This window comes from Vanessa atalanta, chromosome 27 (assembly GCF_905147765.1).
Source record: "Vanessa atalanta chromosome 27, ilVanAtal1.2, whole genome shotgun sequence".
In the NCBI taxonomy this organism is placed as follows: domain Eukaryota; kingdom Metazoa; phylum Arthropoda; class Insecta; order Lepidoptera; family Nymphalidae; genus Vanessa; species Vanessa atalanta.
In genome coordinates this window covers 4,693,558-4,719,317 of record NC_061897.1, presented here as the reverse complement: position 1 = coordinate 4,719,317, position 25,760 = coordinate 4,693,558, and the positions used below count along the sequence as shown (strand labels likewise).

The 25,760-nt window shown below is 31.4% G+C and overlaps 4 protein-coding genes across 5 annotated transcripts; 1 reads left to right on the top strand and 3 right to left on the bottom strand.

Annotated features, from left to right (window-relative positions):
• Nucleotides 1–956: 956 nt before the first annotated feature.
• On the bottom strand, nt 957–3,464 carry LOC125074207 (NADH dehydrogenase [ubiquinone] 1 alpha subcomplex subunit 8). Its single transcript, XM_047685462.1, has 4 exons — nt 3,230–3,464; nt 2,322–2,497; nt 1,681–1,788; nt 957–1,169 (listed from the first exon to the last, which is right to left on the bottom strand). The coding sequence occupies exons 1-4, from the start codon at nt 3,356–3,358 to the stop codon at nt 1,052–1,054; spliced, it is 531 nt and encodes a 176-aa protein (XP_047541418.1). The 5' UTR covers nt 3,359–3,464; the 3' UTR covers nt 957–1,051.
• A 227-nt stretch (nt 3,465–3,691) lies between these two features.
• Nucleotides 3,692–4,311, bottom strand: LOC125074369. The gene is made up of 3 exons (XM_047685676.1): nt 4,078–4,311; nt 3,937–4,000; nt 3,692–3,845 (listed from the first exon to the last, which is right to left on the bottom strand). The coding sequence occupies exons 1-3, from the start codon at nt 4,282–4,284 to the stop codon at nt 3,790–3,792; spliced, it is 327 nt and encodes a 108-aa protein (XP_047541632.1). The 5' UTR covers nt 4,285–4,311; the 3' UTR covers nt 3,692–3,789.
• A 1,785-nt stretch (nt 4,312–6,096) lies between these two features.
• On the bottom strand, nt 6,097–11,273 carry LOC125074242. The gene is made up of 7 exons (XM_047685520.1): nt 10,937–11,273; nt 10,382–10,826; nt 9,613–9,755; nt 8,614–8,744; nt 8,228–8,315; nt 6,960–7,168; nt 6,097–6,237 (listed from the first exon to the last, which is right to left on the bottom strand). Exons 1-7 carry the CDS (start codon nt 11,150–11,152, stop codon nt 6,117–6,119), a joined length of 1,353 nt encoding a protein of 450 aa, XP_047541476.1. The 5' UTR covers nt 11,153–11,273; the 3' UTR covers nt 6,097–6,116.
• Nucleotides 11,274–12,281: 1,008 nt separating this feature from the next.
• Nucleotides 12,282–25,401, top strand: LOC125074344 (metacaspase-2-like). 2 transcript variants are annotated; one of them, XM_047685645.1, is made up of 13 exons: nt 12,282–12,562; nt 12,655–12,925; nt 13,380–13,433; nt 13,509–13,916; nt 14,240–14,296; nt 14,663–14,785; nt 17,187–17,383; nt 17,426–17,789; nt 18,229–18,420; nt 18,666–18,753; nt 20,422–20,735; nt 22,495–22,884; nt 23,253–25,401. In XM_047685645.1, exons 2-13 carry the CDS (start codon nt 12,660–12,662, stop codon nt 24,502–24,504), a joined length of 3,705 nt encoding a protein of 1,234 aa, XP_047541601.1. In that variant the 5' UTR covers nt 12,282–12,562; nt 12,655–12,659; the 3' UTR covers nt 24,505–25,401. The 2 variants fall into 2 exon arrangements, with proteins under 2 accessions (XP_047541601.1, XP_047541600.1); XM_047685644.1 differs by having other exon boundaries at nt 17,187–17,789.
• Nucleotides 25,402–25,760: the final 359 nt, after the last annotated feature.

Genomic DNA, 25,760 nt, shown 5'->3' with positions numbered 1-25,760 from the left:
CTTTCCTTCACAGATCTACGCGTGCTGGCTCGCGATGTCACCGCCTAACTGTGACATCGATTCCATCGCGCACAAAGAAATTTGGTAACTCTTTTCTTTATCGCACCGCCAAAAAATGGAACTCTTTACTAGCACCTCTTATAATCTTCAAATGAGGCGTGAAGAGGCATCTTGCGGGCTGGAATGGCGAGGGTGACTGGTGCAGCTCATTCTAGCTGATTGTACTAGTAGTCTTCGCGTTTGGACTCCACTTCCACATACCATAAGGTGGAGTGGAGTAATATGTCTGCCCGGACATTATAAAAAAAATATCTAAATAAATTTAAAGTTTGTTTATCTTTATTCCTACTTCGATTGGAATAGGCTATAAGCCTTTTATGTTAATAGTTTTAAATGTTAAATATATAATGATATTATACGTTTGTTATATACATTAGGATGAATTCTTATTTCTGCCATAAATGCGAAAGTAACTCTGTCTGTCTGTCTGTGTTGCTCTCTGACGGCCAAACCACTGAAATTAATTTGATTATATTTGGTATGAATCAAGCTTGAAATCCAAGGGCACGATATAGACATTATTTTATGTCTAACGATGGCGACATTTAGTCTAATATAAATTAGTTTATTATGTTTGTATAATATATAGTCAATGCAAATTGTATAATTCCTCTTGTTTTTAAATATACCTGATTTTTTTTTCTAAATATCATCCTGTTTTCCGATAAGTTTTTCAAATTTAATTAATGAAGATAATTTGCCTTACAGTATTTTATACGACATTAAATAAAAAATAAACATATTGCCAACATTTTATTACACTACAAATTATTTAAATTGCTAACATGAATAAAAAGTAAAACAGCAGTTGTATGAAAAATTTAAATACTTTAAAAAAAAACATCTTTTATTTCTTGATTATGTGATTTGAGACAAGAAAAATAAAACAGCTTAAAAACTTTTCGGATGTTTTTTTACTTTTTTTTTAATAGAGCGAAATACTTCGCTTTTTCTAGTATGCTGTCTCACTCGCGTGACTAAAATGTTGCAATTATTCGGTCATCCAGTACAGTCGGGAACCGAAGCGCGCGGGTTTCCTCTCAGCGTCATCAGGCAGAGTTGGGGTTGCGTCTGGATAGACGGCCTTTTCTTCAACAGCTGGTTTAGGTCTGCAAACACAATTATATGATGAGTTAGCTATTTATCTTCCCTCATCTTAAATTGAGATATAATAATGTCACATGATCACATTTTTATGAAATATAAAAAAATCGACTTTTTTTTTAAATCAGTAGATAAGGTAAAAATGTCCACTATTCATAATATGTACATAGATACAAAATTTGTATATTAAGATTATGAAAAAATAAAACAAATACTAATTGAAAATAATAACACAAAACTTAAATAGTTAATAAAACTACAATTTCGACAAATAAACCTATTTCAAAAGTAGGTACTTATAACATACTTAAAAAATAAGTACACAAGAATTTTTGATTTGCATTACGCTCAGGTGAAGAATGTCAAATGAGCCATTTGTTAGCAATTTCCTATATATTCACCTATAAAACATTTGTTACATTGTAAATACTGAGCTAACCATGTGATGAATTACTTTTAGTACTTATAATTAGAAAACATATGTAATTAATTTGTAAAAATACTAAATAGTTTTACCTTTTAGTGTCGTGAACTCTCGCTTCACAGAAGTAGCCGAATGGGGGACGTTCCAGATTTAAATTTTCGAGCATACATTTATCAAATACACCCTGAGTCTTACGGCAGCTGTAATTTTTTTTTTTTTTTTTTAATTCAGTCTTTTTTAGTACAAAAACACCGAGCAATGGAATTTATATTGTTATTAAATTTTTACTTGGATTTAGCACAGATAAATGTAAAATATATTCAATAAAATTGAAATTAAAATTAGCCAACTTTTTTTTATAGAATCTTGTCAAGATTTTACTTATAAATTCCATTGTAATCTGCTAAGCAATAACAAAGTTTTTTAATGTAATGTTTAAAAAGATTAATAGACAAGATACAGATTTCATTCCTCATGAAGGGTACCTTTTATACTAGTAAATGTTAGTACTAAGTTTAATGGCGGTTCTTCTCATCTATCGTAGAATCTATTTTCTGAACTGGTTATAGCTTTTTTTAAGATACATTTCATTCAACATTGTAACATGACACATCAAAAGTGCTAATAAGAGCCCACTTGAATAAATAATATTTTGATTTGGTATGATTTGTAAAAATAAATGTGGTTGGTTTAAATTTATGAACTGTCTTTAAAAAAATATTTATATACTCACTGCTGTAAGCCAAAGTCCCCGGAGCTCTTGTCAAGGCAATTAGCATATTGATTAAATTCAGCTACACATGCCTTTTTTACCTTCCGGAAGAAATCCAAGGTACACGCTGTGACGACTTTGCCTTCATTGATACACTTTCGGGGATCTTGCTCTTCGATACGACAGAGCATAAATTCCTAGAAGATATATGTTTGCTCATGTCACATATTATAAAAAAAAGTCCTCCCGCCATGTCTGGACACTACAAACTCAACAACTACCAAATGTATTTTTATTCTGTTTTAGCTAATGGATGTAGTGATTTATGAGGAAGGTTTGGGTGTATAATTCTTTAAAATTTATTGAAGAATAGAAAAGTTATTCGAATTTTAATGTGGAAGTTGACTGAAAAAAAATATGCTAGTCAATGCAAATTAATATTTATATTTTAAATTTTTTTTATGTAGTTTTATATTTTCCTTGTACATAACGGGTAGCTAGTATTATATAAATATTTTGATACTTGATTTTATTAGCAAATATTATTTAAATAGGCACTTTACAGAATAAATATAATGTACTTACAATACACTAAAATTTTAAATCATACAAGTTTATTAATTATTTGGCATATAATAAGTTACCATTTAAAAAACAATATCGTTGTATGTGAAATGATTTAACAAAGGTATTGCCTGTTAATCCACTTTTAATATTATACAGATTAAGAAAAGGAAAATAATTGGAATAAAAATTGATTCTTTTTTATTTTGTAACGTTATTATTTCGTTAGCAATCATTATTGATATCAAAACATAACCTACTTTGGATCTGATTATGCAATCAATTAAATATTAAATATACTGTAACCGAAAGTTCGTGAGGGAAAGACATTTAATAAACAATTATAAAACAGCAGTTTCACTTACATTATTCGCTTTTTCACAATATTTTCCCAAATGGAAAGAGCCAGCTCTCAAAGTAGCAGTTGATAAATTAACTTCCTCCACGGTCAGTTCCGATTCTTCCGGCAAAACAACATCGTTCGTCAACACCATTTTGTCTTTTATCAATTACACTAAGAATTTATCTTTTTAAATTATGAAAACTATTAAAATTTCTTCCACGAAATCATGGAAGAAAATAGAGAATGTAAGGAACGTAAAAATGGTATGTATGTAAATATTGATGAAGAGAAACAGTTGCCTAGACGAGACATGGAAATAGAAAGAGAGGAACAACAATTTTTGCAACTTTCTAATATGGCCAGGTTATACAACTACATTGACATTGACTTTTTAACAAACATTCCGTTTTATGCAATTATGATGACATAAGAAATATGAACAGTAATTAACTAATTATGAAATAAAAGAAATGAAATTGCATGCATTATTTATTCTCAAAGTTTATATAGTTAACAGTGACTAGAAAAGAAACAAATATATTAATCCATCGTTTTCCAAACCAGATTGTCTTGAATAATTTTTCAATGATTTCCATAATAATCTTCTTGTTCTGCAGTCAGTTTAGATATATTTTCATCTGAAAGTTATTAATTTTATATTAAAATATGAATACTTCCTTTATATAAATCTAACGAAACCTGATACTTCTCAACTATTTAATATTATACCTTCATAATATTCTGAGTTTTCGGAAGGAACTTGATATAATTTTGGAATATCAAAACGATTCGCCTGAAAAAAGAAACATTTTTTTTTAAATAAATATTATACCACATCATAGTTCAAAAGAGTTTTATGTAATATCTTACCGAATCGTAATTTCTGCGACCCATTCGCGGTATATTTTTACTGGGAATAGTTTTAATAACGTATCCCATCATACTTTGATCAAATGGGCCATCAGCTTCATTGCTTCTTCCTACCCTCGGTACGTTGTTAGGTTTTATAAAAGAACTTTCAACTAAAACGTAAACTAAGCAGAATGCAGCTAGGGTAAAGGTCAACTTTGAAACCATTTTAAAAAAAAATAATCAAACGTGGGCGCGAAAATTCGTTAGTATAACACTGTGAATTAATAGCGTATAGTTATTTTGGGAAACTATGGACTTTATATACTAAAAAGTTTCGATCTATCCCTCATACTAGTTAGATAGCATCATTAACCCGTATGGTGTAGTTTTAAGAATACTAATTGATCAAAGATGGGTATCAGTCGAATGTGGGCAGAGATTAAAATCTGCGTAACTACATTTTACTAACGATTGTCGTAGCCACCAAAACATAGTAATTGATTTTAACCAAAAAAATAATGGTCGAGGGTATGGAAGTTTATATAAGGTGGTTACTTTAAAATAAGTATGAAATTTTTTATCAATATCGTCTATAAAAATATGTCAGTATTAAACCTATGTGTTAAAAATATTTAAAACTATTAAACCGTTGTAAAACTGGCGATGTCAAAATCATATTGTCTTTGTTTCTTACCTATAAGCAATGTTATTGGTCTAGTTACTAGCTCATTCGTTCTCTGCTACTATAGTCTATAAGCTTATAACTATAGTCTCAGGTTCTTAGTTTTAAGTAGAAAAAGTTATTTCCTGTTATTAATTTTCAATAGCCACCTATAATATAGTATTTTATAAGATACCTTTATACTTAATATAATAATAATTAATAATCTTGTGCAGATTGTCTTTGTTTTTCTTTTTTTTTAATTGCTTTTAAAATGTAAATTGAACCATGAGAACAAGAAATAAATAAATTCGAAAGTCTGTTTATTTTCTGGTGAATCAATATTTATTATAATATATGTATATGTACAGTCATATGAAACCTGTAGACAATTTTGTAAAGCCATTATTCCTTATTTAAGCGTTTAAAAACGATATTTTCTATTAGCAGTAATGTTACCATATAAAATCACAAAGATAATTATACTTTTTAACTAGAATGTAACAGACCGTGTAGTTTAGTTAAATAGAATTATATCAGAAACAAATCTAAAATCCGACCCGACTGTATTCGATTGTGAAATTCAAACACAACTCATGGATTTACAATAATTATGTAGTTTTAACGCGAAGGTAGAATTTTGATCATAATTATTATTGGTTGGAAATTTGAGGAGTACCAACTTCATCAATGGCTACCAAACAAAAGAAAATTAGTTCACAGAGGAAATATTTAAATTGTCTGTCGTTATTATTAAAAAGTCTCCTTAAGATACCTAATTTGACTATTTATGAGTTAAAAAAACATTTTTTTAGTTTACTCATATAAACACTGATCATATTTTGGAAAATAAAAAAGAACTACCATTTTGTTTATTGTTATTTTTTTTAATGCTTGATTCGTATATTTTATTTTTTGAGAGATGGAACGGAACTAGCGATTACGGGAACCTAACATCTTATTATTGTTTTGATTATGAATATATATATATATATATTGATTATTATTTTCACTATGTAGTATCAATTATCGATTTCTGCCTTTGTAGAAATTTTTCTCTATGAAATTTTAGGGGTTGGTTTGTATTAGGCAAAAGATAGTAGCCTATGTCCTTCCTTGGAGTTTAAATTTTCTTCATATCAAACTTCATTAAATTCGGTTCATTGGATTGGTAATGAAAGAGCGACAGACAGACAGACAGACAGAGTTACTTCCACATTTATAATATTAAAATAGATGAATAATGATTGGGCAGATAGGTCATAGCCAGTTGTATATGACTTGGTAGTATTTGACTTATATCATTCACATATTCAAGGCAAAGGTCTAAAATATTCGGCCAAAAAATTTATAATAAATAAAACACAATTAAGAAATACTGTATATTTAAAATATATTATCTTTTCTGTCCAAGTGAAATCGGTAAAAAAACTTGATATTTCGGGGTGTTCCCTCCCTTCGCTATCACAGCTCGAACGATCGAAAAAGGGTCCAATTTCTTCTTCACCACTAAAAATCTGTAATAAAAATTCATAAATGAAAATTTAGTATTTAAGGAATCGTTATTATTTTTAATTCACTATTTTTACTGTTGCTACACTATTTAATTTTAAATATAGTATTTTAGCAATTTACACCTGGTAAGTGGCCACCACCATTAATAATAATAATTATTATTATTAATTACAACTTACATTGTCATTGATCAAACAACATTAGGAACTAAGATGTTATCATCTCAATAAAAAATATGTTCTGTGGTATAATTTTATGGCATTGGTAGGCAGATAGATGGGCAAATGGGCCACTTGGTAACTACTGGCCATAGTCATTAGTGCCATATACATTTTTAATATTTATAATTATATATATCTTATCTTATCACCGACCTTGGAAACGGTGATGTTATGTCTATGGTGCCTGTTTTTACAAAGGCTCACTCTTCTGACTCCTTCAAACCAGAACACAACAATTCTAATTATTACTGTTTGGTGCTAGAATATGAGTGGTCGGTACCTACCCAGAAGGGAACAAAGCCCTACATCTACGTTTTCTCACTATGCTATCTTAATCACCTTTGAAACAGATATGTATGCTGAAAATCTTTCCTCATCATATAAGTTAGGATACCTTCCTATTCTGTTCAAGGCGATTTGAAGCTTAGGAGACATACAATCAAACGCAAATACACACATTCACTGATCCACTATGCAAGTGCTTCCTTAACTATAATATTTACCTTTCAGCATCACCCCCATAGCTCTTGGAAGCCAGGCCAATCCGTTGCGCGGTGTGGTGAAGGACCGCGCGTTCTTCTTTACTGAACTCGTTGCTGAATACGAGGTCCACGTCGATCGCGTCCGAGGCTATGAACCTCGTCATCAGCTGCTGACCGGCCCGTCTCAGTTGTTGTATATTTACGTTACAACCGAGACCGGCACGGTTTACCTGAAAAAAAAAAGTGGACAATAAATTAATCTGATGGTTCCCTACATGATCAGTCCATATGTTATGACCCTCACTCAAATTTTTATTCAAGCGTGTGCTGTTTGGTAGATGTAATGAATTGGTGGTACATACCCAGAGCGGATGGCACAAAACTCTACTACTAAGTGACACTTGGCAACATAATACATTAAACAAAAACAAATTTTATATTTAGCGCCATCTTAATATTGACAAAAAACCAGAAGTGGTTCGGATCATCCCCAACCAACAAAGTTCTTATCACTGTACTTTATTAAATAACAAGTATAATAAATTAAATGAACTTGATTAAAAAATAAAAAACGAGAGTTGCCATGGTACACTCGACTGGACCGAAGTTGCTTATGCTATATGTTATGTATAATATAACTGTTCGAGCCAAATAAAACCTCCTTGCTGTGTACAAAATTAATTACGGCCAGACGTTTTTTTTTTAAAAAGAGAAGTTTGAGCTTGGAGACTTGGACGTCATTTTTGAAAAAGGGAAGATTGCGCTTGGAGAATTGGACGTCAAATAATAATATAAATTATTTTACATAAAATATTATGTTAATTTTATTAAATTCATTATTCAACATTAGCAAAATACTCTTCCCATTTCTTCATCTTCATTTATTTATTTAAAAACTTTATTGACCAACAACAAAAGTTGGAACAAAAGGCGGACTTAATGCCTGAAGGCATTCTCTACCAGTCAACCTTTAATTATTAGTTATTTCATTGGTTTAGTTATTTCATTGGCGCGATCAATAACATACAATGAAATAAACAAACAATGTTTGAGAATAATTAAAAGACAATGAAAAAATTGTTATAAAAATTATAGACACACATTGTTATTCAAACCAATAAAAAAAAAAAAATTAAATTATGTTATATAAAACAATTTATGTAAAATAAAAAGAGAGAACGAGAAAGAGAGGGACGTGACGATTTCTGTCAGTTCTGCCGCGTTAAAAAAACTTAATTCCAAACAAATTGTATTGAATTATGTAGAGTGGAAAAATGACAGAATAATACCATTTGTAAATGAGGTTTGATCGGTTCTTCTATCCCTTGGGCATCCGCCCCCAGCCCTCCACCCTTCCAACCCATCAACTTCATCATTCTGCAAACAAGTAAAATACAATGTGATAGTGTTATAGGTTATTACCAACAAAATAGGTTCCAAGTTTCCTGACCAACAAACAACAATCCAAATTCTCGGAATGTTAAAATATTGTTAAATATTAAATGTGAAGATGTGTGTGGCGCAAGCACTGGAACACACTATTCACTCACTAATCCGATGGTAATGTTGGACACGACCAGAGAGGGAGAGTCACGATCCAAACAGAATAATTTTCAAGAATTTCCTGATAGAAAACAGCATTAAGGTTTTATTCCAAAATATAATATATACTCACTTGACAGCGACGCTGGTTTCGACAGGTTTCCCAAATTCCCTCACTTTGCTCACGTCGCCGACCGACACTCGGTCCCCTTGCGCTAGCCACAGTTCCTTTATGATAACGCTTACCATTTGTTCCCGTAACCTCTGAAAATAATTGAGTTTTATCATACATCTATCTATATTGATTATGAAGCTGATAATGCAATTATCTACAGTAGGGAGGTATGTTAATTTAGGATAGGGCAAAGCCCTTGAGCTTCACATGATATGATATGTTTTTATTGGAAAAAAAAAAAAACTTTTCGAACAGCAATACTTTGTGTTATTGTGTTCCATTATGAAGGGTCAATGATCTAGTGAAAAAATTCTAGCTTCAAAGTAGCGCATTGGCGATCTAATGAACGGTTAATACTTCTTACAGCAAGAATGTCTAGGGTGGCGACCAAAGAACACAACAATACTGAGTATTATGAGCTGTAGAATATGTTGAATGCGTATGACAGACCCAGATTTTTTATCGTTGTAGTGGAATAGGCGTTTGTCTTCCATCACACCTGATGGAAAGTGTAGATGAAGACGAAGGTGGTACACGCCCATCCAAAAGAAACCTGTTCACTCTTCTCTTAAAGGTTCCAGAGTTCAACTCATCAGGGAAAATAGACACAGGCAGGTTGTTCCAAATTTTGGCGACTCTCACCATAAACGAGCTGTCAAACCGTTTGGTTCGAATTTTGGGTATGTCAACAACGTACGGATGAAACTTTTGCCTGCGCCTAGTAGTCCGGGAATAAAGGGATGGAGATGGCTCAACCAGTTTGAAAAGAGCCTTCGAGCACTCTCCGAAATGTATCCTATAAAAAAACCGGTAAGCTGGCAACTCGACGATGATGCTCAAGGGTGTGTAGTCTGCTATTTGAGAGCTTTTGTGCTGTACCAGATTGTACAAATTAATTTATGTTTTATGATTGTAAATAAGATAAAACAGTATAATAAATATAATACACATACATACATTCCATGCCATTGTTTCGACGACACTCTTGGCTTCAACTTTCAACCCAGTCGCTTGAGCGACAAGAATCCCTTTTATAAAAAGAGAGAAACAGTTGTCCTTATACGTTGTAATTATTGGCAAGTGACAAGCTTGGCAGCTGGCTGAAAAGTTGGCAAATGTTATTTATAAAACATCTATAGTTACTAAAATTATTTTTAAATTTTTCAGTTTAATTCATGATTATTAAAGATGGACTTTCCTGTAAGTAATAAAGTATAATGTTTTTATTATTTGTTGAAAATCTGATTATAATTACTACTATTGTCTTCTTCAACCACACAATTAAATCTATATTAAACAAGGTTTTGGCTGAGGTATTAAATAATATATGGTATTCATATGGACTCGTGAAAAATATGCATTATTATTAAAACATTTCAAAATAAAATATATGCATATGAAGTTTACATAGTGAAGTGTTGTATTGTATATAGCATTAGCAGCCCGTAAATGTCCCTCTGCTGGGCTAAAGGCCTCCTCTCCCTTTGAGGAGAAGGTTTTGGAGCACATTCCACCACGCTGCTCCAATGCCGGTTGGTGGAATACAAATGTGACAGAATTTCGTTGAAATTAGACACATGCAGGTTTGAATTGTGGGATAGAACATAATGTATTTTAATTCACCCCTTGAGAGGGTAGAATTGGGGTGACTGTTTCTGTGCTATAGATAAGGTATATTTTACATGCACAAAGCCACAGATTCAGCAAGTATAAAATAAAAACTTACATTGTATGTTACTTAGTTTACCAGCCCATGGCCTTATCAAAAGAACCATTTTACCAAATTCTGTATCGAACATTTTATCTGAGAATCTACTAACATCCAAGCATTTTAGTGCTAACATTTCATTCATATACTCATCTGAATGATCAGACTTTTTATCTGTTTTAGTTTCATCGACAATCGGTAAATCATTATCATTACATTCGGGTGTATTTTCATTGTCATTATTTATATTTTCAGTTATTGCTTCTTCTATGTTTGGTACAGGCACTGCGTCGTCTTTAGTTTGAGGTACAAAGAGAATTTTTATATTTTTACTATTTGGACCGTTTTTAATGACTCCGCCTTCTCGTTTCACACCTCTTGCTCTATCTTCTGCTGCGTCAGATGCTGATACAAAAGTTCTTTGTAATTTCGTTTTTTTTGATTTCCTATACTGTTGTGTGACCTATAATTTTAATTATATGTATATATAAATATTATTTTAACGTTAGAATACTTTAAAATAATATAAAACATTAGATATAAAAAGGGGTTAAGTATTTAGGTTATACTAACATCGTAAGACATTCTAGCAACTTCCTTCATTACTTCCGTAGGGTATCTGCATCCCATAAATTCTATGTTTCCAAATACCTGAGCCAAACAAACTAATCTCTCTTCGGGATAATCGTTTTTCCATCTTTCCATGAATGCTTTTCGTAACAACCAGTGTTCATCACTTTCATGTTCCTCCTTATATTTATCCACTTCCCAACTCACGTCAAAAGACATATTTAATTTATTTAATATATCTATTTACTGTTGATCCATTTAAATTTAGACAAAATAAAAAATAAAGAAATCAAAATAACAATGGACTGATTATTGTTTATAATTCACTATGACAGTAACATTCTGTGCTGCCAATTGAGAACTTAGAATGGAAATTGTACTATTACATTTTTTTTAATTTCCGTATTGCCCTCAATTTTTACAGATTTTTCCCACGAGTGTCCCTCCTCGAAAGATTTGTCGAATTGTAGAGGTCTTGGCAATGTCGGTGTAATTTTCCCAAAGCATAGTTGTTTTTTTACAAGATTTTTTCACTCGGCGATGATTAGCTATGCAAAAATTAGCCTGGTACAAATGGTTGAATTGTTTTATTCAAATTAATGTATTCGCGTCGGTATGGCGGGCTGTAAGTCACACCCGAGAAGTATGGCATTACGCTACCGCCTACTTCTTTTTTTTTTCGACTATATGAAAATACAAGCATTTTTGTGGAACAAATCGTTCGGCACTCGTTATTTATCCGACGCGTTCGATTAACGCCCACGCGATTGAGCCGCCAGCGCGAGCGCTATGACCATCATTTTCCTTTTTGCCTTTACGTAATTAGACCCCTAAAGAACCGCCATACTAAATGACCTAGTATTTTGTGTCATCATCTCCCGGTCTATTAGATAAATATTAAAGATTAGAAAAAAAATGACTCAAATACAAAAAGATAGAGAGAGAGGAACAAGTAAAGATTTTTTATAAATCGTAAGATTGAGTTTAATGATATTATACCTGTAAAAAGAAAATTGAGTTCTAAAAGAGTTCGAGATTGTAGTGTACAATCTACAATGTACAAACAATCTGCATTCTCCAACGCTTCCTTACTTGGCTACTTACTTACTGCGTGGTAGAAAAATTTGCATAATTTACGTTTTTTTTTTAAATTATATTATATTTTCTACTATTTAATTCTATAATTAATAACATGGCTGAATAAGAAAAGGATAAAATAAAGGTAAAGCCGGACTATATCAAATATAAAATGTGGCAACAGAATATTAATATTTATATGAAAATACTAAATAGCAACACATGAGTTCTATCAAAATTTTATAACTTATTAGCCGGTAAACCTAAGTTTTTGGGGAAGTTTCTTAATTTTTACCTGGTGCTAGGGGAATTCGTATAATAAATAGATTTGCAATTGAAGCAGTGACTTTGCTCACAGACATTTAATAAAATTTTAATCTATTTTCATAATCTTTGTCTTAAGTAATAATCATTTAATAGAAAAAAATATATATATTTGCAAACCTTGCAAAAACTTTTGTTTTCACAACATTTTAACAAAATAAAGTCTTACGGTGCAAGTCTAAGTTTCAAATAACAATTTGTTGCTCAATAAAGTTACGAAGATATCTGGTATGTATTTTTTATTTAAACATTGGATTTTGTTATTTTCATTTAACAATTTTTGTGTTGTTAAAATATCTCGTAACCATATTTTTTTTTAGAAAAAATGAACGATGGTATCTCTCAATCATTCAAAGTGGAATGGTTAAATACAACATTAAAATTTATAAAGAATGATAACCAGATGATTATGGAATTCCCCGAAATGCCTGCATCTCATGTAGAATATCTGCACAATTTAATTTGGCAACGTAAAAATGATGTTGGTCTCGGGTTTAAGTCACTGTACGCACCGCTCTGGGAAGCTATGAGGATTTACAGCTTAAAGTACAGATTTAAAGTATCTGTTTTGAAATCTACGGATAATACGGGGTATGTTTTACTATTATTTATTTTGAAATTGGTAGGCAGATGTCCAAATGTGCCATCTGATAGTAAGTTTTTACGACAGCCCATTGACATTGGAGTAATACGAAATTTTAATCCTTAAACCTTCAATCTGTCACCAACCATCACAATTCAAATTGGAACACAAAAATACAAAGTATTGCTTAGTGGTAAAATATAGTATGGTTACCGCATTTACAATTTTTCTTCTAAATTGTTTTTTTTTATCCAGTTTTAGTCATAATCTATATTTTCTTATATATATAATAAATCATTATAATCAATTCTCTATGCTTAAATATGCTTTCTTTACATTTAAACTTGTTTGTGTATGTTCAATCCATTCAATCTTTAAATATACTGAAAAATAACAAGTATTTTGTTTCTGATGGTTACGTGAAGCCAGTATTTAAATTTCAAACTATAAATTTTATTACAGGCATTTAGTCATTGAGAAAATAAAGAAAACAGACCAAGGGGAGGAACGGGCAGAGTGAGTTTTTAAAATTAATAAACTATTTAAATTTTTTATATATATATTTTTATTATTGATTTAAAATATTTTCAGTAGTAACAATGAAGAGTTAGTAACAGATGCGGCGAAAGTCTCACAACCCAGAACTGACAAACAAATAAAAAAAAAGAAGGAAACTAAAAGTGAGAAATATTTGAAAGAAAAAAGTAAAATCATTGAATCCATATCTCCGCCGTTTCTCCGAACAGCTTTACAAAGAATCCTTGATTTTATCAAAGATGAAAAAGAAGCCAGTCTCTTATTTACCGACTTAGCACCAATAGAAGCTAAGTTTCTGGAGAATTTCCTCGGTATATATAACAGAAGGTATATGTTTGAGACAATGATGTCGCCAGCTTGCAATAACATTTTTAATGAGATGTGGAAATGTTTTAACCAATTTGATAAAACTTGTAAATTGGAAGTGGATGCGTCCAAAACCAATATGAAGACGAAAAAGAGGTACATAATATTTTAAATACTTTTATTGATTTAAAGGACAGTATTGTCTCTGTAATTTGGACCCTGATCTTAAAGAACCTTACAGTCCACTTGTACAATGTGCAATACATATATTAGGTATTTACTTTTTAAATTTATCTTAATTAGTCTTGAACCTCAACACATGACAAGTTCGATTTAATGTGCATTCAAAAGTTGCTAAGATTATCACACTAATATATTATTTCGTAATGAAATACATCTAAAAGAAGTGATTGGTCACTATTTTTATTCAAAATTAATTTTAAAAAAGTAATATTCGACAATAATGGTTTTTATTTCAGGGAGGTGTCATTTTTGAAAGTACCAAGATATGTTAGACCTACTATGACAAGAGCAATGTAAGTAAAATAAATGAATGACTCCTCTGTTTCTTAGTCAGATATTCTATTACATAACTTAACTTGGGACTTGATAAATAAGAGTATTTTTTTGTATATGATTTTTGTTATAATTCATATAACTGTTTTTGTTGTACACAGCGTCAATAAGTAAAGCTATAATTCGATGGGACGGTAAATCCAACATGACAGTTAAGCTGTAGAACCAAAAGCTTTAAGTTCTTTCTGAGATGCTAATGTACATGTTTTCAGCATGAAGGCATGGGATGTTACTGTTCCCACTGATAAAATCTAATAATTTTTTTTATAATAAATGAAAACGAAACCATTTTTTTGGAAATAAATTTTTAATGTTATTTATTTCAGGTTGAAAAAGGAACAAAAACAAGCTGAAGTTGAAAGTTCTTTAACGGCTGATAAAAATGATGTGAACCCAAGAAGCAAATTCTTAAAGGCATTATCTGTTAATAAGGACTTACGTAATGAAATGTAAGTTTAATTTTAATAATATATTATGCTCGTACAAGATGACTTTGTGTGCGTCACTCGTGAGACGACTATTTTATTAAAAATATATGAATTTAAGGGGGCATAAACATAGCCTTTGTAAGTTCCATATTTATTTTCTATATGAACAAATCTTAGGTTTACATGGTAATGATATGTATATCTTAAATATTTATATGTTTATTTAAATTTCGATAACAACTTCCGACTTTCGATCGCCATTTTTTTTGATAAACGTAGCAAACTGTTTTTTTTTTTTATTTATTGCTTCACCAACAACATAGCATTTGTATACATCTATTACAGTTTTATGCTTATAAACTACTAAAACACAAATGATAAGTTAATTATAGGTAAACACTAGGCTAGTTGACAAATTTTGGAAATTAGTTTAAAACTATAGCTTAGCATCTATTTCATCCCAAAAATATACTATTTTAAGAAAAATAGGTTTTTTATGTTAGTATTTTGAGTTTTTAGAAATGAACTTGAAATTACCGCGAAAAAGGCCAAGATTGTCATGGCGTCTTGAATGACGTCACACCTCGCGAAACAGCCGTGTTTGTGTATGACAGTCAATTGTGTTTTTTAATAAATAATGAATTCCTCGTATTATAAATACTGTATGGTGCCCCAATGTGAAAGTACAACGATAAAAACGCCAGACAAATTATTCATATACCTACCAAACAATAAATAAATACGAATAAAGTGGTTAAATGGCATGGAGGCAAGATGCTCTTACTTTGTCAACTAATTCCACAATTTATTTCTGTGAAGACCATTTCGATGTAAGTATTAAATACAACTTGATATATCTATTTATAAATGTATAGTAAAAGAAATGAATTTAGCAAATATAATATATCACACATAACCTATAAAATGTTAGGACTAGAATAGGATTTTATGATTTGTTTGAGTTAAAATATTATTTACGTTTTATAAAATGTATTAATTCAAACTCTTCTTATTTTTTTAGTTGTCAAATGATATGACTAATTATACAGAGTATCATATTATGGGTAAAGACACAAGTGCGCATGAAACCAGGTTGTATACCAACGAAGTTCGAATGCCAAGAAAATATATGTTGAAAAAACAAAGTTTGTCAATAATTGCAGAGTGTTTGAAAGATCCAGAACCAAGTAGTACTCCCAGTTTATCTGCCATAATGATAGAAACAACGTAGCGTTCCGCGCTTGTTTCGCGAGGTGTGACGTCACGCGACTCTGATTGGTGTTTAATGTCACGTGATTAAATGCCTCATTTTGTCGATTTTATTTTCCAAAAATATTATTAATCTTTTATTATTTTTGTAGAAAAGTTGTTTTTTTATTTACTAATTATCATGGTTAATCATTAGAAACTCAAAGCCATCCGATTTATTATTAGTGGAAACAAGCCTATTAAGTACTAGTGTAAGTAACAATCAAAAGCATACCTACGCTAAGCTTAATTAGCTTAAGAGAAGTACAAATAAAAATGTTTTCAAGAATTACTAATATTCCTACTTAACAATCCACCCCCCCCCCCAATTTAGCTAAAAGCCTGTGCAAGGGTAGGGGTGACAATAGCCCAAGGGGTCAGGATCTAACCTGCGACTATTAACGTCGCTACTCGCTTGGTGTCCCATGAACCGTTGCATTATTGACACCAGAATTTTCAATTGACAATGTCATGGGTTCATGAATTCATTATCAATATTTACCATTTCAGTGCAACGTCAAAGTTTATTTAAAGTTTTATCCTCCTTCGACTAGAATATGCTTTATGCGTATATATCGTCGTTGCGCCTGCAAAAGTCGTTATTTCAATACGCACGTACTGTAAAAAAAGTTTTTTGAAAACAAAAACGTTCATACATGGAAAGCTACATAAATTGAAATAAAAATTAAAACGGGATAAAAATCTAAAAATAAGAAGTAACACATAGCGACTTTTGCAGGCGCAACGACGATACCTAAATCTACAATATGTCATCTTTTACTTCTCTTACATTACTTTTTTTTTAAACTATATATGAATGAAACGATCCTATCCTATCAGTCATTCCAACCACAAGCGGAATAAAGCCAAATATATAACATTTGACACTGATTATCGAAAGATGGCTTTTATAACGTCGAAGAAACTCTTATAGCAACTAGTATATATATAGATATAAGTAGTTAAGTATTGTAATTAAATTTTTATTAATCAAGATCTTCTATTAGTTAAAATATAGCAGATAATTAAATCTAAGGTTTGTTTATCTTTATTCTTTCTTTGATTGGAATTTATTATATAAACCTACGAAATTAAACGGTTCATATACAATCACTGTCATGTATTTAATTTCTAAATTATAAAATCTCGTCTTGTAAAAGTATATTTTTTCCAGAAATGCACCACCACCTAACATTCAAGTTCGAAGTAATGTTAGAACAGTAAGCAATGCCTTAGAGATCAAAGCGCAAAACGACGATTCCAAAAATTCATCAATCACAGATAATCAAAACATGCTCAATACCATAAACAAATGTGTAATAGACAAGAAAACAACAGAAGTTAACGGGAATAATTGTACTAAGATATGTGATACAAGGAATTGTAGTTCTCAGATAGACATCAAAACAGATAATAAAAAAAATCTCGCAACCATAAACAATCCAATCATTGACAATATACATAGGACTGAAAGTAATCTTGTGTGTAAAGAAGAATATAAAGAATGTTATAAGAGGGAATTAAAAGATGACCAAGAAGAAGATACTACCAGCACTTCTGTTACGTACTACGTACTTCAATCAGAAGAAAAATCCAGTATTGAGATTAAAACTTCAAATAAAGATCGCTACAAAAGTAGTAGTCGAGAAAAAAATGTTACAAGTGACTCAATTGTTGGCAACACTTCTTTGAACGACAAAAATAATTTACCGAATTCATGCAAAACTAGCGCAAAGGAAAGTATAGCTTCGAAGTTCCTAAAGGATCCGAGTCAGATGTAATTTTTTTTTTTTTATACGATACATTTCGTTCTATACTAATATTTTAAATGCAAGTGATTGTCTGTTTGTTACAATTTCACTGTTAAATTCGAATGTGAACCGAATTTGGTGAAATTTGACGCAAGTGAAGTTGAACCCCAAGGAAAGACAGGCAAATATACTTTATTCAAGTAGGCATTTAGAAGTACTTTTGAATCATTTAACAAACTATTTTAAGTAAAGCTACCACCAGTTCGGAATGTAGATTCTACCGAGAAGAACCGGCAAGAAACTCAGTAGTTACTCTTTTTGAACATCTAAAAATACAGTCATGTTAGTTAAATACAATTATATTTATGTATGTTATGTTTTATTAATGTTATTATAATTTCACCATAGACATGCCTTTACGTTTTTTTGTAAGTAAAGTAAAGTATAAATGTTTTAATTTCACAGGAAATTACCACCAAAAAAATCCATAACATTCGAGAAGTCGACAGAGTTAGACACCACTAGTGCAATCGGTGTACAGGATATAAACAGCTACATAGAGAAGAGAGCCAAGGAGAGAAAGAAGGAGAGTTGTTCAAGGAAGAACAAACTAATGGAAGCGATGTCGATACCTTTGGAAAGCGATAAAGGGTTAAGGTGATTTTTTTTTAAATTAATCATTTACTACTAATTTCCGTCAGCTTCGTTTTTTTGAGGAGGGGGGGGGGGGGGGGGGTCTGGTTTCTTGTCTTTTCCTGTACTCCTGAAAATTTATATTCAAAATGTAATAATTATTGATGTGTAGTTAAGGCGTTAAAGCGTAACGTACAAACAAAAAAAATATGTAAAATATGTTTGATATGATTATGTATCTAATGAATTTGTATATTTCAATTAATAAGGATGATGCAATTAATGGGCTGGGAGGGCGGAGCGCTAGGGCTCCGTGGCGAGGGTATCACCGAACCAATCATACCGATGCTTTATCTCGTGAGTTGTCTTTTCTATACACCTGTAGTCGAATTACTAATGTTACTTTTAGCATTTACGTACTGTTACGAGCTAGTAGGTAATCAAATGCTGTTGGTGAAAGTGAGAAGTGATTTATTCACACAAAATACCCAGTCACTAAAGCCTCGCAGAGTTTTTTCTATAATAAAATTCCGCAGATATTAATTTTTACGTGGTGTTAGGGCTTTGTGCCTGTCTGGGTAGGTACCACCAACTCATCAGATATTCTACCGCCAAACAGCAGTACTGTTGTGTTCCGGTTTGAAGGGTGAGTGAGCCAGTGTAACTACAGGCACAAGGAACGTTACATCGTAGTTCCCAAGGTTGGTGGCGCATTGTTGATGTAAGGAATGGTTAGTATTTCTTACAACGCCATTGTCTATGGGCGGTGGTGACCACTTACCATCAGGTGGCCCATTTGCTCGTCTGCTTACCGATATCATAAAAAAAACTTTTTCGATAAATATATTCAAAAAATTTGTAAGAAATAAATTGGTAAAGAAGGCATATTATTCGATACTAGATTATATAGATGATAAAAAAGCGTGGAGTTAATGCTTGACTTCCAGGCAAGATATTTTACATACGTACATATAAGTGTAATTAATTGTACTTAACTAGCATGACTTTGTATTTTTAAATGATGAAAAAGAGTAACTACTGAGTTTCTTGCCGGTTCTTCTCGGTAGAATCTACATTCCGAAGAGGACACATTCGCTTATAGTCATATAGTTTGTCAAATTACGATTCAAACGTGCTTGTAAAAGCCTTCTTGAATAGAGTGTATTTTATTTTATGGTAATATTGGTCACCACCGCCCATAGACAAAAGGGCTCTAACAAATAATAAAAATACCTTAAATCAAACGAAGATGCTATGTCGCTTATGCCTTTAGTGACACTGGCTCACTCACCCATCAAACCGGAACAACGATACTAAGTACTGTTTTTGTAAGCAACTTAATATAACAAACAGAACACGACTTTACGTTATAAGAAATAAGAACTATTTTAGTTTCCATATCTAATGGTCGTTAGCAGTGATCGAATAATCGGATGCATATTTACCTAAAGTTGAGGTGTTGGCTGTTATGGAATGCACTTTTGTATCGATCGTAAAAAATCAAGCTATTCCAGAATTATCGTTTAGTGCTTTCCGACTATAGATCGGGTGCTGGCTAAAGTTATAAAGTTAATTGCCAAACTGTCATTGCAAACGTCAAGATAAGTAATTTTCTTTCTTCACTCTACATAGCGACAAACAACTCGGAACTTTAAACAAAGACACATATAAATAATTATGAAATACCAGAGTCCCGGGTTTTTTTAAATTCATAATACTACACGCTAAATAAGTCGTCTCCATGCTACGTATGCGATTAGTTTTGCATTTCCGAATTTTAGAAATCCCGGGATTTATATTTAAAAAATATGTTTTAAGAAGCCGCTTCCATAATTTCTTAGCGAAAAAATAACTTTAGTTATTAAATATGCATCCGATTATTCGATCACTGGTCATTAGTTAAGCTATTTATTTGAGTTATATTGTAAATCTTTCTTGACCGATCGATAGAACACTTTTTTAAAATACCTTCTGAACGTTATTTACAAAATAGCGCACAAACTTTCAACTTTCCGACTTCCCAAGGCACCAGGGGCAGGCTTAGGGCATGCAACGGAAAAATCTTTAATAAAACAAGCAAAAGTCGACTTCCGTATATATATATTCGAAAAGATTCTAAACCTACTCGACAAGGATATTTCTGACGTTGGAATTAATTTCAAAAACGAAATATCTAAGAAAGAAAAGAGGTTCCTGAAGACGACCTTGCTGAGTTTCAATAAAAGGAAGAAGATATCACTATCGAATGGCGTTGAAAATAATTTGGGACAGAAGATTTTAGACAAAATGATCATCGATTCTAATATGTATATCGATATGACGATTTCCTCAAACAACAGGTAAGTGATGTTTGAAATTACTATTACAGTGCAACCTTAATATAACGTACCCCAATATTACGAATTCCTCGATTTAACAAATTCTTCGTAATCCCCTTGAATTGTCCATAAGAATCTTTATAACGATTTTTCAACTATCAAGAAAAAGTATAAATACCACTGATTAGCGAATTTTGTCAACCCAAAACCTTTATATAAAGTTACCAAATATACTTGTTGCCTACCTGATTGTTTTAAATAGAAAAAACATACAGACATTTGATAAAAATGTGTTTATTAGTAGAAGTCAAATGTCATTTACTAGTAGAAGTCGTTCTCTATAATAAGATAAGTAAGTAATGTTGAGGTGAATAAAACTATCATTTTAACTCTTTATTAGGAATTTTAGACCAACGTAACCTCAACATAACAAATCTAATTTTAACGAAATCCCTTGATATAACGAATATTTACTCGTTCCCTTCAGATTTGTTTCTATCGAGGTTGCACTGTATTACATATATTTACATGTATCCTAACATCTTAACCGATGATTGCGGGTTCCCAGACGAGCACCACTGGATTTTCATGTGCTTAATTTGTGTTTATGATTTTCATGTGCATAATCTCGTGCTCGGTGGTAAAGGAAAATATCGTGAGGAAACCGGCATGTGTCTAAATTCAACGAAATTCTGCCACATGTGTATCCACCAAATCACATTGGAGCAGCGTTGTTGAATAAGCTCCAGCGTGCTAATACTACGACGAGCTCTAGATTGTAAATAGTACGTTTACTTGATGGTAGGGCTTTAGGTAGGTACCCTCGGCACGTCAGATATTCTACAGCCAAGCAGCAATATTATGTAATCTCGTGTTGGGCCAAGAAAAATAACATCTTAGTTATCTAGGTTGCTCATTGGCGATATTGTCTATTGGTGGTGTTTATTACGTACCATCAAGTCTGCCTGATAAAAGTGCTGCTGTGCCTCACTTCGCCACGCTGCTACAATGCGGAACCTTACTTGATTGATCTTTATTTATAATATAATGTTATTCCATTTAACAACTTATATGCCCTTTAATTATATGTTTAATTATATCTTTTCACGAACCCATGATGAATATCATAGAATATTTTGATGATATCGATCAATGATCAATTCAAATTCACATTTTTTTATCTTTACCCTTGTTTATGATGGACTTGTACATACTCTACCCATAAGAGGAGAAAAGTTTAACAAACAACATTTGACAGCAAATTGACGCGATGTCATTGGTCGAGAGCTTGATTAATCTATGATATTCACTATGGATTTGCGAAAAAAATAGCGTTTTCAACGTCGACGAATCTGTTATTGGAATTTTGGAAGTAAAATCAAAGTGAGTATGAGCAGTTAAGTGTAATAGTTTTGTATTATAAATAAAGATATATTAATCATAAACTCTTAGTAGCGCACTATATCGCTATGTTATTAGCAAATAGCATGATATACGTAAATCTAAGGTTTGTTTATCTTTTTTCCTACTTACATTGAAATAGGCTATTTTTTTTTTATGGCATTAGCTGGCGGACTAACATATGGGCCACCTGATGGTAAATGATCACCACCGCCCATAGACAAAGGCGTTGTAAGAAATATTAACCATTCCTTACATCAACTATGCGCCACCAACCTTGGGAACGATGTTATGTCCCTTGTGCCTGTGATTACACTGGCTCACTCACCCTTCTAAACGGAACACAACAATACAGAGTACTGTGAAATGTTTGTTTCAGAGAAATACTAATAAAGAAAATATTCCCTGATGATAATGAAAATCAATCGAAACCTTCTAACAAAAAGAACATCAAAGCAGTGTCGAAAAACGCTCCGACAGATGCAAATAATATAAATTCTAATGTACTGAAACTACCAGGGAAGAAGAGAGATTTTAAAATATTAATCCTAAGCAAGATCCTAGAACTAGTGAAAAGCGAGGATGAGTACGTTGAGATCAATTTCGACAGTGCTCTGCTGTCAAAGTACTGCGATTGTCTGGAGAAAACCTGTTCGAATATAAATGAAAGGCGAAAATTTTACGGTAAATGCGTTAAGGTTATTGCAGAAGAAGTTAATGATAATATCGGAGATACGTGTTTAAAAGTGGAGTACGGCACTAATATGATGTAAGTATACTCTTGGCTTGTGCATTAAAGTCACATGTCAAGTTTCAGCTTCGTTCATTGGCTCCTCTAGTTTCTGGTTTTTATTGTTATTGGCACGCATATAGGGTAAGACCCGGTCTATAGCCAATCACGGCAAACAATACAACTGGCGGCTAGGTTATTATTAATTTCTTATTTAATAAAAAACAAATGGCAATCAATCCAAGAAAAGAACATTTGTTTAAATGTGTCACTTAAATAGCGTAACTAGACTTTTTCTTTAACAATAGATTATGAATAAGGTAGTCAGTATATAGTCAGATTTATTAACATGGTTGGAATTTATTTAATGGTAAGTTGACTATAATATAAATTTATAACTTTTTTAGGTCCTTGACTCTCAGAAAGAAGATTTACGAAAATAGTTTTATAAACAGCGCGACGAACGCTTTAGCTACTGTCAGAAATAACTCCGAGGAAATTAATGATAATGCAACAATATGCACAAAGACAGATGTGAAAAACGATACAAATTTATCTAAAAATTTTAAGGATAACGAAATATTAGTAAAAAATAAGAATTTAGACGTTAATGATGAACTTGACAAAGATACGCATGAAGTTTTACATAAGAAGAGTAACCAAAGCTTTAAACTTGATGTTCACGAATATTACGATGTTATAAATCAAAATAGTTTAAATATCGAATCCCGTGATAATACTCATGACGGAAATAAAATAGACAAGTCTGTGGCAAACGACTGTGATAACGATATTGCTAAAAGAAAAACAGAAAATATAGACAATAAAGAATTAAAAATACATACACTCCAGAGTAATGATGCAAATAATAATAGAAACGACTTAGTTACTTTAAGAAAACTATTACAAATTAAAACTGATCTGAGTAATAAGAAAAAATCAACAGAGAATAATAGTGAAAAATCAGTTGAACTTAATACTTTACATAGTGTATATAACACGGATAATATTCATTCTAAAGAAACGAAACCATCCAAAGAGATCTTAAGCAAAGAGTTTGAAATTAATACTGATAAATTAAAAGAAAATATTAGCGATGAAATAAATACTTCAAGAGAATTTTCAAAGAAAACTTTAAATAAACAAAAAGTATCAACATTTATTAATTCATATAATAAAGTACAAAAAACCGTAATAATAGCAAAAACAAGTGATATGCGTTGTACACTCTTTTTAAAAGTGATTCAAAACTTATTAGCGAATAATATAAGTGAAAATTTTCTACCACAATTAAAGTGCCATGGTATTGATAAACGTGGTGTTATATACAGTTGTTATAATGAAGATACTTATTACTGGTTAAAAGAGGTTTTAAGCGATTATAAAATCATAGACTATAATGGGACCATAGACATTAAGTTTACAGTACAAATTAAAATAAACACAATGTTCGAAGTCAAAAGAGTTCTAATATTATTAGAACTGTGTAATGTTGGACTGTGTTGTGATAATTGGATGATTTTGGAAGAGAAATATAGTGACTTTTCGGTCTTTATTGTTGATATGGATCGCGATTCATTTAATTATGTTTGTGATAATAATTTTAAGTTATCAATCGGTGTTGATGAAGCGCTATTTAGTATATATTGTTATTTGTAAGCAAAGTACAAATATTTTTTAATTATTCTCTTGGAATAATAATTTATTCCAATTCAACTATATTTGGAATAATGATAATTGTTTTGATATCTATTGGATCCATGACAAATTATTAGAATAATCGTTTCTAATAATAAATAAGCGTAAAATATAATTCATAATACATTGTTGTATCAAAAACAAATAAACTATTAGTTAGATTTTAAGTATAAACCAACCCAAGCCATGCCTTCAAATATTCTACAGGGAACGTCGGTAACAACATTAATAAGCATAATACAGATAAAGTAAGTACTTAAGCATTTTATGTTTTTTCTTTTGTTTTTTTTTCTTAAATTTTTAGATTAAACTTACAACTTTGTAATGTGTAAGTTGCAAAGTTTTCTCCGATAACTTTTGAAGTAAGATATGAACCACCCCTATTTCAATAAAAGGGACTTTTATAATTCCATTTTTTTGTATAGCCTAAATATAAACGATAAATTCTACATATTCGATAAGATATGCTAATAGCTCTGATATATTATACACCGCAATAGTTCTTGGTAAATAACTGTTGTGGTGTTGAATTTTTGTAATACAAAACTATTTCAATTAACTACTGATATGGTCTATTATTTTACCTTTAAAGTTACAGCAAATTTGCCGATTTTTAAAACGACTATTTTTCACGAATTTGTAACGAGTATAGTATAGTGCTAAGTAATAGAAAAATTTGCTGAAGAAGAACATTATACTAAAACGTTCTTATTTCTGCTTTTCTTATTGCTGCTGTCGGCTTGATTAACCCGTGGTGATCAAACTTGCTTACGTCATCTTGATAAGTTTAATTTAGATTAACAGTTTAAAATAATTCAAAAGTAAAACGTACATTCTCCTCTAAGGGTACTCCCGAACATAATATTTTAATCGAACCAAACCAAATAAGGATGTTCTGATTTACAAGAGTTTATAATTTGTATATTACATGCATTATTTAACTTGCAATGTTTGGTTTATATAATTTTTTTATTGTATATTTAATGAATATATGATTAAGACAAATTCTTCTTTATTCCGATCTTAATTCAAAAAGGTATACGGTTGACGCCGACTGTCGGAATGAATGCCGTTTCTCCGGCGTGAACCTATCTTGACTATTCGTGGTGAAACTCCCCGCTTTTATTTCAAATGTAACCTAATTATTCAACCAAGAGCGGTTAGTTCCCAAGTCCTAAAGGGGTTTCTTATCATGTGAAACGAAAGGCAATAACAAC